The 17,589-nt window shown below is 35.8% G+C and overlaps 3 protein-coding genes across 9 annotated transcripts in view; 1 reads left to right on the top strand and 2 right to left on the bottom strand.

Moving 5' to 3' along the window:
- Positions 1 to 224: 224 nt before the first annotated feature.
- On the top strand, positions 225 to 2,894 carry LOC116021048 (glutathione S-transferase TCHQD). Of its 4 annotated transcripts, none has more exons than XM_031261666.1 (3): positions 225 to 458; positions 1,591 to 1,829; positions 2,019 to 2,894. In XM_031261666.1, exons 2-3 carry the CDS (start codon positions 1,621 to 1,623, stop codon positions 2,614 to 2,616), a joined length of 807 nt encoding a protein of 268 aa, XP_031117526.1. In that variant the 5' UTR covers positions 225 to 458; positions 1,591 to 1,620; the 3' UTR covers positions 2,617 to 2,894. The 4 variants fall into 4 exon arrangements, with proteins under 4 accessions (XP_031117526.1, XP_031117531.1, XP_031117513.1 ...); XM_031261671.1 differs by having other exon boundaries at positions 225 to 466; XM_031261653.1 differs by having other exon boundaries at positions 226 to 458; positions 1,515 to 1,829.
- On the bottom strand, positions 2,879 to 14,085 carry LOC116021017 (histone-lysine N-methyltransferase ASHH2-like). 3 transcript variants are annotated; one of them, XM_031261619.1, is made up of 19 exons: positions 13,935 to 14,085; positions 12,184 to 13,536; positions 11,710 to 12,033; positions 11,376 to 11,571; positions 10,270 to 10,433; positions 10,105 to 10,184; positions 8,879 to 9,007; positions 8,666 to 8,782; positions 8,115 to 8,207; positions 7,826 to 7,903; positions 7,001 to 7,057; positions 6,165 to 6,792; positions 6,009 to 6,064; positions 5,813 to 5,892; positions 5,616 to 5,698; positions 5,429 to 5,508; positions 4,779 to 4,858; positions 4,350 to 4,395; positions 2,879 to 4,163 (listed from the first exon to the last, which is right to left on the bottom strand). In XM_031261619.1, exons 2-19 carry the CDS (start codon positions 13,340 to 13,342, stop codon positions 3,144 to 3,146), a joined length of 4,470 nt encoding a protein of 1,489 aa, XP_031117479.1. In that variant the 5' UTR covers positions 13,343 to 13,536; positions 13,935 to 14,085; the 3' UTR covers positions 2,879 to 3,143. The 3 variants fall into 3 exon arrangements, 2 of the variants coding, with proteins under 2 accessions (XP_031117479.1, XP_031117472.1); XR_004098878.1 differs by adding an exon at positions 5,185 to 5,267 and having other exon boundaries at positions 4,112 to 4,163; positions 11,710 to 13,536; XM_031261612.1 differs by having other exon boundaries at positions 11,710 to 13,536.
- Positions 14,086 to 15,203: 1,118 nt separating this feature from the next.
- LOC116021070 (floral homeotic protein PMADS 2-like) overlaps positions 15,204 to 17,589 on the bottom strand; it is a 5,811-nt gene continuing 3,425 nt past the window's right edge. The window contains exon 6 of one of the 2 annotated variants that reach the window (XM_031261695.1): positions 15,204 to 15,280. In XM_031261695.1, the coding sequence (XP_031117555.1) occupies positions 15,266 to 15,280 (15 nt within the window). In that variant the 3' untranslated portion in view covers positions 15,204 to 15,265. Of the gene's footprint in view, positions 15,281 to 16,906; positions 17,281 to 17,589 lie in introns of those variants that run through there. The other variant, XM_031261682.1, reaches the window with a different exon arrangement.

The following is a 17,589-nucleotide window of genomic DNA, read 5'->3' as shown; positions in this document are numbered from 1 at the left end:
CCCGCTCTAATTCACGATCTTACGGGAGACTCACCCTATTGGTCAAATACTCACATGATCTGGCACCGTCTCCAATTTGGTCGGTGTTGATACAGCAAGCACATACACGTATTATGGGCAATTGATAATATAATGTTTTATGGATGATATCATCACTATTGATATAGAAAATACCTAATTTAATTAATTGGTCCAGGTGTGTGGGTAATTACAAAGAAAGTCGGGTCCCCTTTCCGACGATTTCAAGATTCTCCTTCACTTTCTATTTGGAAACTGCTTTTCTCGGCTGTCAAATTCCCCTTTCTCTATTTCTCCCTTTCCATAAACCCTTTCCCTTTCCATCATTGTGCTTCTTCCCATCAGCATCCACCTTGCAAATGGTCTTTGTTTAACCGGTTTTTACCTTTGCTCCTCAGCTCCAAACTCTGTGTTGTAGTGTTGTACTATAGATTTCTCTGGTAAGTGAGTAAGTCTTCTTCTGCTTGCCATGAACTTTACTTGTTTCCCTTTCTTTTCTTAAATACAAGTTCAATTGGTTTTAAAGTTTTGTTGTTGATAGCATTTTGTTTTAATATGTGGGTATAAGAAATATGGTTCAATTGCCTAATTTGCTTTGGAAATTGAGTTTAAGGTGGAGTTTGGTTTTGGGTGTAATTCTTGGAAATTGCGGTCTGGAAGTTTTAATGCTTGTATTTGCGTGATCGAATTCGCTTAAAAGTTGTCTTTTTAGTTTATGGAAATTGACTTGGATGGTGGGTGGGAGGGAGCTGGTTTTGGGTGTAATTCTTCAAAGTTGCAACCTTTTTGCTTACTTTTCTTCACTTATATATTCAAAATCCTCTTGAACTTATAATCTTTGTTTATTCACACATTTTTAATTATAATATCCTGAATTCCCAACTTCAAGTCCAGGATGGTTTATCCATGAATTATTGAAATTCATGTAACATGATGGTTATGGATATCTAGACCCTAATATGCGGGATTAATTGCATTTCAAAATTGAAATTAGTCTCTATTGTCTCTTATACACCACTGATATAGCATAATTATAGCCATACATGTAATAAAGCATCTTGCATTTTCAGGATAGTAGAATTGTCTATCATAAGTTAATGGGATAATCTTTTATTGAAGAGATTTGGACAGGTCTCGCTTTTCTTTTTATTGGTAAAATATGACTGAGGCATTATGATTTATGAATGCTGAAGCTGATATATATGTGTTTGATACTGAGAGAAATTATGTTTGCATTCCAAGTTTTATAAGAGATTTATCAAGTGATTCTTGGAAAAGCTTATTTCCCTCTGAATAGATTTTCAATAACAGCTGAGCTGATGACATGTGGTCTGTCTCAATTATAAATTCTGTGGTGTTATAGAGTAACTGTTGTTTTGTGCTCAGAGCTTCTTTCCCTTTACCGCTCATGTGTATAAAATGCATACACATTAGCAGTTATGCATGTGAGACCTGTTTGTGTAATGAAGTCTAGATTTTTGGTTGTTCACTATCAGGTGGGTGTTCCATAAAGAAATACTAATTCTGAGAGTATATTTACTGCATTGCATTGTGGTTTGTGGCTGATATCAGCAAGCGTTGGTGGTCCATGCTAATGACATCATGCAGCTCTATCATCATCCGTATTCGTTGGACAGCCTGAAGGTTAGACTTGCATTGGAAGAGAAAGGGATTGACTACACATCACATCATGTCAATCCCATCACTGGGAAGAACTTGGACACCTTTTTCTTCCGCATGAATCCAACTGCTAAACTACCTGTTTTCCAGAATGGTGCTCACATCATATACGATACTATCGAGATCATTCAGTACGTCTTCCCTTCCCTTCTTCTCTTGCTTGTCTAAATAAATAGAAGTTTCTGAAACAATACATTGGTCTGTCCCTTGAATTGGTTTATTTATATGCACTTATACACAAGTTTCTAGGCTGCTGATAGGTACAAGTGACATGAGTGAATTGGTTTTAATGAACTTGTAATGTATTTATACATTCACAGATATATAGAAAGGATTGCGGAGAAAGTGTCTTCTGGTGGCATTGACTTAAATGTTAGCAACCAAGAAGTTGTGGAATGGATGCATAAGATTCAAGAGTGGGACCCCAAGTATTTTACCCTCTACCATGTGCCTGTGAAGTATCGTCTCTATGTTTCTAAATTCTTAAGGCGAGTAATAATTGCTCGGATGGCTGAGTGTCCTGACCTGGCAAGTTCTTATCACCGTAAGCTAAGAGAGGCATATGAAACAGAAGAAAAATTGGGGAATGCAGAAGTTGTGAGACGGAGTGAAGAACATCTTGTAAAGCTTCTGGATGAGGTAGAAGGTAAACTAAGTGAAGCATCTTATCTAACCGGAGAGGAGTTCAGTTTGGCGGATGTGATGCTCATTCCTATTCTAGCTCGGTTAGAAGTGTTAAACTTGGAGCTCGAGTTCATCAATACAAGACCTAATCTATCTGATTACTGGGCTGTGGTGAAACAGAGGCCTAGTTATAAGAAGGTAATTGGAAGATACTTTGATGGGTGGAAAAGGCAGAAAACACTACTGAAGACATGGTGCTTTGTCCAAGTCAGAAGCATGATGCGAAGATACTGAGGAAAAGCTGCTGCACTAAGGATGAGAGCAAACAACTACCAGGTACAACTATAAGGTCATTCTGGTCACTGCTCAAAAAGTCAATTGTCTTCTAAAATCAGAACACAGATAATTTTTTTTTTTTAAAAAAAGATGGATAAATAGGTGGAAGGTTTTGGTGTTGTGGTATTTTGTATAATTGTTTATATGTATGATATTCTAGGCAATTGTCATAATAAAGATGATTTGAACAAGCCAAAGTAAAAATGCACCAAAAAACACATGAGTTAATTTTGAAACCTTTGCATTTGAATCTCAATAACTGTAAGAATGAGGAATGTTTACATCTTCGAGGTATCTACGAAGATAACCATCTATGTGAAGAATATTGTACCCTGTTGGACCTGTATCTTCAAATTGAATTGAGTGTATATTACATATATATATATATATATAAGCAGTTCTCTTGTGACAAAAATTACCAGAGTACAAAAGGAGGACTAGATTAAAATTCAGAGGCTCCTCAGAACTCCAGTAGGAAAATGAAGCTAACTTTGATGTGAAGGGTGCCCCAATCTTTCCCTTCCAATGCTGGCTTCCTCTGAATTACACCAACTTTTAAATTCATTAACCATTGTTGCACCTTGTTCAGCAATGTTGCATATCCCAGTAGGTGCCCTACCATTTCTCATCCGAAGCCAAGGAGGCCCTAGTTTTGGACCATTCCACTTTTGCTCCCTGAAGTATTTCCTTCCTAGGCCATAGGGGTCCCCAGAGTGTTGATGATCAAGTTCTGCATTTTCACCATCTTGGTTCAGGTTTGCTCCAGATGTGCTTGGAGGGTGGTTTTGAGCCGAGTGATAAGGAATGGAAGAATGAGAGTTCTGTATACTGGTTTTTGTAGGTTGGGCCAATGCCTCAGTATTAACAGCAGTAGGATTAATCTTATCACAGGGATACGAAGGCAATGGAGTTTGAGTATCGCCTCTCCTGTCACGGGAATTAGTAGGCAATGGGGGAAAAGGATGGAAGGGTATGCCTGGAGCAATAGCCCAGCTCTCTGAGCTTCCATTTAGAGGTACCCCAAACTGCTGCACTATGTTGAATGGAATTCCATATGAGACTGGCAACTTTGAGATGAATCTCTGCTGGGATTGTCCAATAACTGGTTGGTTTCCAGTACAATGTTCTTGGGTATTATTAATGAGGGGTGAAAACCCAGGAGGAACTTCATAACCTGGAGGGGCACCATCATCTATGTCCTGCAGACCATTGTCATGTATTTCTGGCACTTGATCCCAACGACTTTTACGTTTACGGGTCTTCTTCGTCCCATTAGTTATACCAAGACCAGAAGATCCATCAGACATTCTACCATCTTGAGTAATGCAACCTGTTTCTGAAAGCCTTTTAGAGCAATCAACAGAATGATTCTGTAAACTCAAAGACCTATTACAGCGTGAACCTGTGTGAAACTCCACCCTTTCATCATCCCTCTCCATGCAGCTATTTTTTCTGGGTGGCTTAGGTACCCACCTATCTCTAAAGTTTCTTGCAATTTGATGAACCTGGGTAAACCACACATAGAAAAACAAAAAGAATCATCAAGCACTAATCTTTCCTAAAGATTAGGACAATTTAACAATTATAAATCTTTTCCTCAAAACAAGGGTAAATTGGGAAAGTATTTTGCAGTCTATTAAGGAAATGAAATAGTGCCTGCCAACATGCCACCATTTCCCCAAGATGCATACCTGTTTGTCTATGTGCTCTGTCAATGCCAAAATCGAGTCTCTAAAGCTGCAGAATATAAAAAGCACAGTTGTGGTATTGTAGTTAGTTAGCTTCTGAAATTAATACTATGAACAAATAAAGAGAGTTAACAGTATAGTAGTATACTCTGTTTTCTTGGAGAATTTGAAAGGATGGGCAGTGTTAGGAATGGAAGAAAAAGAGAGGAAGAACATGCAGAAGTTAACAGAGAATAAAAAGGAGAGAAGATATAGCAACAGATAAAAGAGGATTCCATACAAGTATATGTCATAATATTTGACTCAGAGTATTCACCATCAAAAGTTTTAAGTGACCGTAAAATAACCAATTAATGAAGATTAGGAGTACAAGCATTAGAATAGAAATGTGAAGACAATTAAAAACTGGAAAATGGAATTGTTCGAACCAACCTCTCCACTCCAGGTCGAGAAGGAACCCCATTAATGTGGTCAATTGTAAGGATCTCTCTCAATGCCAGATATTCCAGTACCTGAACATCAGAACAACCAAAGTTATGTTGCTTAAGTTTGGTCTATTGATGGACACAAGCAACCTGCTTTCTATATATCTTTGGTATTGTAGCTTAAAAAGTTTATCAAGGACTTGAAGATGATCGCTGAAATAGTTATGCGGCAACTAATGTAAAATTTTCAACCCTAAATGAGTTTTATCAGATCAACTTTACTTTGAAATTGGACCCTGCATTTGGATCAAAGAGAAGCCAGGATATATCAAGAAAAATATATCAGAGAATTACCCTGAAAAGAAGGATAATGTTTTCATCTATTATAAGATCAAACATAAGCATTTTATTACCTTGCCATGATAGAAATTGAAAACAAATGGAAGGGGCATTGAAATTTATGCATACATGTATTAGTCTGCCAACCAAAGATGCCCTGTTGGAGTTTTAGTAAATAACAATGAAGTGAGGATATCTGAGTCTAAACCTAGATTTTATCACCTAACATCTAGTGATGACAAATTTAATCCATTAATTGAACTAGAGAACTGCTTAGAGTGCACCATACGGAAACCTAATGCCTTCCGGCTATATTACCTTAAGCAGCTTTCGAAGAATTGGTGTTTTATTGAATTCCCTTCTATATCGCTTCATTATGTTGTGCAACATCTGCAAACCTAGCAAGCACCCAGCACAAACAATGTTGCACTTATCAAACACCATATACATTATTTGACTGCAAGAATAAGGGTAGAATGATGCAATACAACCCATCACTTCCTACCATTCTTATTGATAATATCAACCAAAACTGTCCTTGATTTTGTCTTCAAGAGTGCACCAAGGATCATAGAGAGCTCTCGGTTGCTGCAAAAGATACATAATCAAATGACAATGACATTATCCATTCATGTAAGAAAGTGACCTACAGACTCAAGCATGATTATTTTACCCAAAGAGCAAATTAACCTCTTTTCTTACCTCTGAATTGCTTCACTACTGCCACTATCCCCTGATGCAGCAGTCAAAAGTAGGAGCTTTAAGTAAGACCTTGATGCATCCTGTTTCAAACAAGATGGTGACCCTCAGAAGGCTCAGAATGGAAAGCAAAAATCGATATTCTTCAGAGTGCAAGGAAAGTTGCAATTCTGCTCTGACAGTATACGAAACTACTTACTTTGCTTTTGCTTATGCCACCATTCTGGTCTAGCAACTCATTAAGTTTTTCTTCCACTGCAAACCAAGATACAAAGTATCAATGCACCTATGAGCATCCAAGCTTACCTCAACAATGAAATATACAACAACAAAGAAAAAAAAGACAAATATCTACCTGCTTCAAATCGATCATTTAAGGAGCCCTCTGCTAGCTTCTTGGATTTTACTTGGAGCATGTTTGACTTGTCCATCTCTGCCGGAGCTTTGATGTTCACAACACCACTGGTAGGTTTCTTCTGCAAAGAACGAGGAGTTTTTACAAGAGGAACCTTGCAGCCCACTCTTCCAGATTTTGACTTCCTCAATGGCTTGCTAAGGGTTCCAGTAGGAGAAGTCACCTCCAGCTCCCCTGGAGAGCACAAGGAACGCTCTAGATCTTTTTCAGCCCCATCTACTCTCAATGCAGACATATTTAGTAAGTCTCCACTCACTTCAGTAGACTTCAAGCACTCAGCAGAACAAACTTCTCTGTTTTCTGCAGCCTCCTTAGCACTTCTCATTTCTGAACCTCTAAATGGACTTGCTGCGGATTTAATGTTGTTTAACTCATCACGCATGTCATCCTCTTCACATGTAACAACAGGCTCTGGATATTCATCATCTGAATCATCCTGAACAATTACCTCAGCATTCTGAGGATCACCACCTATATAACCCCGACACTGGGGTGAACCACACACACATTTTTTTGCAGCAGCACCAAAAACGCGTACGTAATTATAATCAAATGTCAACTCTTCACCCTGATAACAAAATCCCCAAAACATAAGCACTTCTATTTGTAAACTAAAAACAAATAAATAAATGGAATTAAAAAATCTAGGAAGGTTGGCACTGAAAAACATATGGCTCTGCTTCACTTACATATAAAATTGAAAATTAATCAGCCATAAAACGAAGGGAATAGGACTTTATTACACAAATTTAATAACGAGGGTCCAGAGAGTGTACCTTCTTGATGTCTCTTATTGCAAAAAGCCCAATGCACACTTCTCCATTCGCCATCCACTGTTTCAGCACATGAAAAAAAGCTGAGTGACAATAGCCACACTATCATTGCAAGCAAATATATAGGTGAATAAAATTTATGATTTTTATGTACCACCCATATAAAGATTAATTGATACATGTAAGCAACTATCTAACTGCAGAAAGCAGCAGAAAAATTTTCTGGACAACAGAAACATTTTCCTCCCCCATTGATTTTTCTTTTAGTTTTTCACTTTCTTCCCCCACCCCCATCCTCCTCTTTTGGCTGAAGTAGGGGTTTTATGCGACACATTCCAAACAAAAAGAAGCATAATGTTGTTCTGAGAACTGAACACAGACTATATTCATTATTAGTGAACTGCTCAACCAACATAACCATCTGAAAATTTTCTAGAGTTCCACATATTTGGGTTCTGGTGTCTAAGAACATTCCTCTAAAAGGCGTGCTGCATGTAAATCCCTTGATAGAGAGCTTAATATAACATTAACTACAGACATGCAGCATGTTATGATCAACCTTATGGGATATTCTTTATACAAAATGTGGAGGTAAATGCAGGTTTTAGACAAATGATTAACTAATGCTTTCTATTCCTCCCCATTACAGGATATCTTGCCTCTCTCTTCATGTCTCATTAACGAAACTCCTCTTCTTTGCACAACAATAAGCAGAAAGAATAACTTTTGTCCTATATCAAAACAATAGATTTAACACAAAAATAATAGAACTAGTTGATGAGGTTGAGAAAGCTTAAACAATGTATATTGTGCAACTAGAGCATTCACCTTTTCTGTACGGCAGTTAGGATCGCAGCTGTGGTTTATAAAGCGTCCCAGATTCCCCTTAGCACAAGCATCAATTACCTGAAATATGAGGCACCAAAAATGTTAGGCAAAATTTCAAAATACAAGTAGAAAAACAATAGAATCTGGAGACTTGCTATTCTATGTACACCTGGCTCTCTACATAAGTACCATTCAACTAAGTCAATACTATTTATCTAAAGTTAGCAAATCACTTGCAGGTTATATAATTGAATTTGGTAATTGAAGAAGAAAATTTAAAACACAATACCTCACTACCATTAAGTGTCATAAAGTAGAAATGTTTATGGTCCTTCAAAGCATACTCTTTTTGCCGTGCCTCATAAACACGCATATCAAGCACCTATAAAGCCATAAAGTATAGCACATCAGTGAGATCAATTCAAAGCATAATAACAAGCACTTAAAGAGGCTTATGAATATATCTGATTAAAAGCCAACAATCCACATTGATTTGCAAAATCTTCCAAGTAGTTCAACTGTTCTCCTTCCATATGAATTATGATATGAAAGAAATTTCCTGGAGTAGACAAATTTTTTATAGCTTCAATGTAGGCCAGATTTGGACTCAACTTTTTATTGGACAGAAAATTCAGACCAAATTAACAATACAACGCAACATATGCAGAATATTTGAGAGTTTTTTTTTTTTTTCACTTCGGTTTCCTTTTATTTATTTAATTGTTTTTTTAAGAAACATTTGGTTTTAAAAAGTTCATATAAAATACCCAATGAAGTTCAATAGTAGCTGTTTAGTTCTACCAAACATTATCCAGAATTTTAAGGAAAGTAGAGAGTCACCTCTCCAACATATTCAATGATAAAGCACCCTTTTGACACATCTTCAAGCAATTGTAGGCCATACCCCTTCTTACCACATTTAAACCACTTCAGTTTAGCATAATTCCGCCTCTGAAACTGCAAGCGGAAGAGACAAAGATATTATCACTACCGGGGAAGTGATAGAATCACCTAAGATAGTACTCAACTCGTTTTCTTTGAAATTTCATGAACCTGTTGATTTGAACATTGCTCGCCACATGGGCATGTGCCCTGAACACATTCAATGTTAAGCATCCGGTTCAAGCATTCATTTCCACAACCTATTCTACCATCTGAAGGTTTGCAATGGCAAATCATGATCTAGGAAGAAAGAAAGGCATGAAGTCAAGATCATTGGAGAATAAGCAGACAAACATGTACTGCTACTTAAAGCAAAAGTCCTTCAATTAGCTTCGGTATTCTTGTCAGGAAAAGAGAAAAATAACAATGCCAAAAACTGGAATTTAAATGTCAGGCCAAATTTAAAGAACATAAATTCCATGTTATGGGGATCGCTAGTAATTTTACATTACAAATGTAAATCTCAATGATCAGAATACCATGATGTTTGCTTTTCAGATTTGGATTGCTACTTTTGACAAACACATTACTAGAACACCAGAGAGAAATGGAAAAAGTACACTGAAACAAATTGATATTTTTTTGGTCTGTGAACTATAAGAATTCACTGTTCTTCCAATTGTTATGGCTGTGTTACTCATAAATCAAGATAATTGACAAGAACCTTTTGAGAAGGCTATGAGCACCTCCATCATTCATCTGATAACTACTTTGAGGCAAACTTGAAGCACACTTTATGATTTTGATTTCTTGTATAAATAATATTAACCAGACCCTGATCTCAGTCAAAATTCTTATTATGGCTAAAACAGCATTGTTTTATATCTTTCAAGTCATTTTTTAATCTCACTAGTGGTCACGTTTGCCATAGAAATAGCTTTTCAAAAAATACATAGAAATGAAGACCCCTAACTTAAGAACTTTAGTCAAACAATCTACTCAAATGCAATTAAAATGATGTTTCATCTGGATCCTCTGAACTATTTTATCCTAATAAAACACACCTATATTTGCATTTTACCAATTGAAGTGTGCCTCAGCTGTTCATCCTTACTCCTCCATGCAAAAATCATTTTTTTCCACATGGCCAGAATAGGGTAATTAACGAGTGAGGTATGAGACATTTCTTTTCAGTGTTCAGATGAACTTTTTAATGGCTGAGTTTAAAACAAGAAGCCACAGAGATCTGGGGCTATGCCTCAGAAAATTGCAGTAGAGCAATAATGAAAACAAAAAGGACATAGTAACTCTAATCCAGACAAGGAATTAACATAGAGTTGCAAAGAAGCTAACACCAAAAGCAGTACATAACAATGTACACCTGATTAACAATTAACCTCATCAATAGTCTGAGACTTGCGGCTGCGATGCAGAAACAAGTTTGACTTGATCAGTGTCCAAGTTGAGCTCTGAGCAACTGTAACCCATATAATATACGTAAGAAAGTTGTTAAGTTCCCCAATAAGCTATGTTTTCCATTCAATACTGTAATAATCAAATACCTGCAGACTTCTTTCCTGAGTTGTCACAATTGTGACGTGCATCAAAAGCATCTTCCTCCTCAGACACATCAGATATTTCAAGCTCTACATTAATCTCTGCATTTGATTTCTCTTGAGGAATCGAGCAATCAGCAAAGTCTTTATCCATGTTATCCTTGCAACTCCTTTAACATTGATAAGTTAGAAACAAAAAATATGTGAATTGCATGTAGACCTCATGCAGTATGTACATATTTATATCAGCAGAACCAAAAAACAGACCTCACATACCCACAATTGGCACAAAGTCAAGCTGACCTGTAATATCAATCACTTAATTCAAAATGATTGATCCCCTCCACACTCCCCAACCCTCCTTCGGTCCTCCCCCTTAGGGAAAAGAAAAAAGAAAAAGGACTAACTCGCCCCCAAATGTGCTGTAGTTTTAAATTTCACCACTGAACCAATTCATTTTTCTCCAAAACAGCACTCAAGCATTCGAGCTTGAAAAATTATTGCTCTAAAGGGGGTTTTCAATATTTCATCTGTATCAACATGGCTACAGGCATAGGAAAATGGAAACTACAATATTCCCTCTATACTTGAAATATCCTCTAAAGTATCTTAGTCAATAACCAGAAACAAAAAAATTTTAGTAAATTGCCTCACACCACAAAGACTACACAAAACATAAGATTTATATATATATATATATATATATATATATATATATACACACAAACCAATAGCCCAATGACAACCATAGGCCTGAGACTGCACACAGCCTCATAAACATTAGCTGACTATAGGTCCATAGCAGGTGCCACATTAATATAATTAGCATTTTTAACCAATCTGAAAAATTATATTATAAGATAAATAGACACATTTTCCTTAAATTTACAATCATATTTCTGGCTGCAGAGTGAATAAGCATTGTAAACATATGTGAGTTTATTTGTTTATGCATCGAAAAATATATTTGATGAAGGGGAAAACTGGAGCCTTGTTAGACTATTAGTTCAATGAAATTCACAGAAAAAATGGCAGTAACGGTCATGATAAATAATACAACCATGCTGAGTACAAAGTTATAATATAGAGATGGCATGAGCCTCATCACATACCATCTGCAGTTTGTTTCTTCAATTTTATCAGCAAGGGAAACTGATATACGTCTCCACTTGTGACAATCATCACATTGAACCCAAGCATTCCTTGGCAGCACATAATTTGTCCCTGTGTCGCTTTGGTTTGAAACACATACACCCATGTTTCCATTTCTAGAGCCATTTTCTTCAAGGTGAGGTGGTGTTTGGTTTTCTACAACATCAATTCACAGAAAATTACATATTTATAAAACATCATAAATAAAATGCATAACATTAAGTTATATAATGGGAAGGCAAGTTGGGCAAGTGGTTCAGAGGAGTGAATGAATTGATCTAAAACTTGTTATACCTGTATTTTGATCGTTTTTTACTTCACTTAGACCTGAAGCCAGAGTCTTCTCTTTCTCTTCATGCTTCCCAACTATCATTTCTTTGTTTCCCTTCCGTTTAGAAGCACGTTCTCTCCTTGTTGATGAATTGCAGATTCCAGGCTGGCTCTTTCCAACTCCCTGATATCTTCTACTTTTTGGAAGTTTGAGCTTGTCAGGAGAAGAAAGTGGTTTCTCTGTCATTTTTGACTCCGGTGACTCAGTATAATGGTGACAACAAACATCAACCTTCTCTCCAAGTTCAAATTCTGAAATTGCATTGGAGATTTCAAAGTCATCCAATCCTGATGAAGGTAACAGTCCCTCAGAATCCAACTCAGTACTAAACACATTACCATATGTATTTCCAATAGTGGTTAAAGCAGAAGAATCGCCAAAATCAGAGCTATTAGGACCGAATTCAGTATTCATAATTTTTAGTCCAGGAAACATACCCTTTACACCCTTTACACTGATATCTGACATCTTGTCTAGCCTATCTTTCTTCTTTGGCCGATCTTTTTTCTTTCCTTTTTTGAGGCCCTTTTCTTGTGCATCCAAACTCGAAACATCTCTAGAAGAAAAACAATCTTGGTTGGCAATTATATCTGGCAAGTATTCTACATCTTTTAGACTAATTGAAGCATCAGAAGTGATGTTGATCACTTCTGAGTCAGGTGAAGTTCCAGGATCTAAGCACCTGCTATCAACCGGAGTTCCCAATTTATCAAGATCCATTTGCGTAGGTAACTCAGGATGGCACTCCAAAAATTCTTTAGCCAGGTTTTCAACAAGAGAGCTTCCAGCTAGGCATGTGTTTGAAGCAGAACCATCAGAAAGCATCAGAGAATTGCCCAACCTTCCATTGAGCCCATCAAGCCCCATAGTTCTAGTAAACTCTTCACTGATGTCATCAGCAGATTTGGATGATTCTTTCTCAGTTGAAGAATATATTTCATTGCCATTTTCAATAAGAGGAAGAACATCCATCAGGCAACGATTACCAAATTTAACTTTCAAGGAAATGTGATTCTTTCCCATTGGCTTCTGTGAATGTTGACCTGTCTGATTACTTTCCTGCTTTTCACTTTTTTGACCCCGAATGGCTCTTCTTGATTCTCTGGGCTCCTGTTGAATTATCTCAACCCTATCACTCTGTTCAGAACCATTTAAAGAATCCCCCAGCAATCTCCAAACTGATGGTTGAGCTGGTTTGCTACAAATGTTTCTTCTCCGGCGTGTAATATTCAAACTCTTAAGATGACCTGGTGTTTTCTTAACTGCTGCAACCGTGACACCTCTCCCTGATATTTTGGCTTGATTCAGTGATTTTGAAACATTGGGCCCATTGCTTTTATTTGGAGACATGCATACAGTGTCAGAACATTTTCTCTCATATGCATCATCAATATTAATGGTGTCTCTTCCTTCTTCATGTCTTTGTTCATGCACCTTAACTATGATGGCAGAGTCTAAAGCAGAAACAAGAATATCATTTTGTGAACCAACAGATGCATTGCATTTAGACAAACGTTCATCTCTTTCACTAAACGGTTCATCAGTTGATTTTGGAGAGAGTGATAATTTTACACCACCAGCACTATTGGGATTCATGGCAGAACTTTCTTTGAAACCGCAGATATATATATAGATATCTGATTAATGATATCTACTATCAGCAGTTCTGTATCCCCACAACTATAAAGTATTGTTCAAAGCAAATAGAGACCTGCTAATGGTCCAACTCTGTATCCCCAGCAGCATAAAAGTCATCAACAAATGTTCCCTTCAAATTTCCTAGCAGCTATCTGTAAATTGCAGGAAGTATTTAGAAAATAGAAACCTACAACGTAATGAGAACCAGAGAATTAACATGCTATCCTAGAAGGCTAGAAAAACAATATTGAAACGTACATAGCAGCTACGCATGCAACTAAGTGAAGAAGAAAGAGTCCAAATCCAAAGGCTAAATTTTTATTTTTATTTTTATTGAAATTCAGAAAAATCCAAAAACCCAGTCAGAGAAGGTAAAAGTCCAAGTAAACTCCATTTGCTAATTCTACGCACCATAAAAACCCTAAACTCACTGCTCGAAAACCAATGCCGATGCATACACAGACACGGAAATTGAGATTACAGGAATACATACAAGCGCGCAATCACAGGGATAAGACAGAATGAAAATATTGAGAGGCAGAGATCATACCAGGTGAAAGTGAGAGCACGCGACGAAAGCATCAACGGGGAATTATCTTAATTTTCATGAATTTGGAAAAGGGGAATTTTCGAAATTTGGTGGGGATATGGAGATGTATGAATGGACTATTAGACTATGGAGGGAGAGGGAGAGGGAGAGGGAATCGCTTGGCGGTGTCAACGAACGGTTTTTAGAGAGGGGTCAAAGAGAAAGAAACAAAGAGGGCTCGACCGGAAATTATAAGAGTTATTATACCATGGACAAGGGTTCACTTTATAAATCAGATCATTGTTTTAAATTATGTATTTTTAATATTATAATTGTAAATTATTAGATGAATTGACTTTTTGTGCTTCAATAGGTTGAAAAATTATATATTTGAACAAATACTATAAAGTAATATGGTCACTTGTATTCAAAAAAAATATTATAATTGTGAACTTTTAGGCTAGAATATAAATTGTGTTTCTAAGTCAAAACACATAACAGATGTATAAGGGAATTTGTGAATAAATATATGGTCATCAAATCATAATTTATTAATATTGTGTTACCGCAATATTTGAAAGGAACTTGTAGTTACAAAACAAGGTAATCATTTACATATATGTTAACACTTCATAATGTACAAATTATAAATTTGCCAATTTGTAACTTTTTACTAGTATTCCTCAACCAAAAAAAATTAAATTAATTTACAAAATTGGAGTAAAATATTAAATGAAATAATTATTCATATTAAAATTTTTATTCACTAATATGTATGAGATAATATGTGAGTAGGGGTGACACGCAATTTGCACCATCTCTGACGAGGATCCTGACGTGGACGGAGATGGGGATACTCCTCCCCGCCCTGCTCCGTCCCCGAATAATAATTTATATATATATATATATATATATATATATATATATATATATATATATATATATATATATATATTTATTTATTTATTGGGACTTAAGTTTAAAAAAAATTTAATTAAAAATTATACTAATTTAAGATTTTAACTAAAAGTTAATCTGGGATGGGAATGTGGACTATTTCCAATTCCTCGCTGGGATGAGAACGGGAACATAGTCGGGGCCCGCCCCGTTGTCATCCCTATTGTGACATACTTATTTTGTATTTTTTGAGTAGATTTTCAATTCGGTGGAAATAGATGACAAATAAGTAATTAAATAAATTTTATATATTTCTAATTACTAAGGAAAAATGAAAAAAGAGTAGTCACCTTTAATTGTGTTTATAGTATGAATTATCCCCACCAAAAAAAAATAGTATGAATTATATTTTTAGTTGATCTCAGCTCTGGCAAAAGACAACGTGGTCTTCAACATCATATCATTAGCGCCTGCAAACAAGAACTACGTCAGTTTGAAGATTGGGACGTTGCAGCAGTGGCAGGGGAGCAAAATGCGGGTTTGATGCATGACTGAATGGTGAGAACATTCCTTTCCTTTGATGCATAATTATGTTTGATACTTTAAGTGAGACACTATATAAGTATGTATGTAGTAGGTCTTTCCTAATGTGTTGATAAATTCTGCATATAGTAAGAATATAATGTAAGATTTTAGTTTCTATTTTTATGGTTATCCGAGTGAGACAAAACTGTAATTGATCTATTGTAAGATATAAAGTCTGATGCTGCTGTGTTCTTTGATTTGTAGCATATATATGTAATAAATTTCCTACACGAAGACACATAAAATTTGCAAACAAACAAATATAGCACATAAGTATATTGAATATTGATTTTTTCTTTTAAAAGGTTGCTAGCAATTATATTATTCATAGTTTTCATACTTCAGATTAAAAATCCATAATTTTACTTTAAAAGGGAATTTTCAAACATTGTAAATGGATACTTTGGGTTAAGCTTTTAACTCACTCACACCATTTCTCATTTACTGACATCCATAATAATTGTTGAAACTTGGTTGATCTTAGTTTATTATACGCTGCACATGTTTCTATGAGATGCAACCCAGATATTTTCTTCTTATGAGTGTCTTTGATTGTATCCTGCAGTAGTTCAAATTATAAAATACCTTATCTCATATGCCTATATATCAGTTACCATCCGATTAAGTTACGTTGAATTTTTGACTCTAAGGGTCTTTATGCCAAAGCCCGACAAAGCATTGAGTTGAATTTAAATATCTTAAGTAACTACTTTTCTCAACCTATTGAGGTACAACCCACCACCTCTCGTATAAAGTAAAGGGTTTGATGCCACTGGATCACAAGGTCCTTGGCGGTTCATGAGTTTAATTAACTGAGTTTTTATAATTTTTATAAGGAAAATTGTACTTTTTGGCTATGTTTGGTTAGCAGCTTATCTGCTAACACAACCCGTTACCGCTAACCGCTGATAACAAAACAAGCCCTTTGTCCATAAGTTATATGATAATTGTAAAATTTGTTTATAATTGTTGGCCATACTCATTTTTCGTTCCTAAAAGTTATTATTAGCGTTGCACTTTTCATCTCTTTACTAATAAACATTAGGGACAAATTTTGTAACTTTAGTATATCTTAGGGACAAAAACTGAGCACAAAAAGCTATGAAAAATGCACTGCTAATAATAGCTTAGGGTGAAAAATGAGCATGACCAATACTTAATGGATGAATTATACAATTTAGGAACGAAAAGTGTAATTTTATTTCCCTTTTTATATATAGTGGCGATGCTTGATAATTTTTGTTGATAAGCCATTTTGGGATTTTGACAAGTCCAACCATCCAAAAAATGTGTTTGGTTAAATAGTGTTTTGGAGCAATGCACATTTTGCTCTAAAACCTGCAAAAATCTGAAACATTACTTTGAGTAGTGTTTCCGAAGAAAAAAAAGACGCCCTTAAATTGTCTTGCAACTAGTTCCATTGGACCCGTGGCAAGCAATGGGTCCGCTATATATGTACTCTACCTAGCTTAGCTAGCAACTTCATGGTTGATAAGACATGCATAGTGATCAGTTCGGAACAACATTAGCTGGGCTTACATTGATAAATTAAAGTACATATGTAGGGAGTTGAGTAGGTAAATTATAGTTAAGGAGTACATAGCAACTTATGGAATTATGCATCTCAGATAAACCCTAGTTAGCTAAGCTAGGTAGAGTACTAGATAGTAATTAAGGTAGGAGCATGCGATGTTTATAAATGTTAATGAAGTAGGTAATTAATTAGAGACAATAATTAAGGTTGCATGCATGGAACATGCCTATATATAATTTGCTACATTGTTTGGTGCAGATTAGGCTGCATCGGGTGCACACGGAATGTCAAAGGCATCTCTGCGGATTGGTATTCCCTAACCACCATTTCTGCGCCCATCTCCTTCTGTTGCTGTACGTGCGTTAGCAACACCAAATTAACACCATTTTATTATATTATTAATTATTAATTAATGAGATAAGTACTCCCTTGTCAATCATAGCAACTCCCTATATATATACATATATCATATATGCGCCCACATCTTGTCTATGGACTATGATCATATTCAAATTCTAAAATATTTATACGTACGAAAAGGTATTGATTAATTTCGTCCTATCTAGAAAGAAATTTTGAAAGATGTTTTTCTTATCTTTTCAACAGTTGATGTATATAATCAACATATCCTTGTTTTTTTTTTTTTTTTTTTTGGTAAGA

The sequence above is a fragment of the Ipomoea triloba genome, chromosome 1 (genome assembly GCF_003576645.1).
Source record: "Ipomoea triloba cultivar NCNSP0323 chromosome 1, ASM357664v1".
Classification (NCBI taxonomy): domain Eukaryota; kingdom Viridiplantae; phylum Streptophyta; class Magnoliopsida; order Solanales; family Convolvulaceae; genus Ipomoea; species Ipomoea triloba.
Note: the sequence above shows the minus strand (reverse complement) of the source record. Positions and strands in the feature narration are given on the sequence as shown.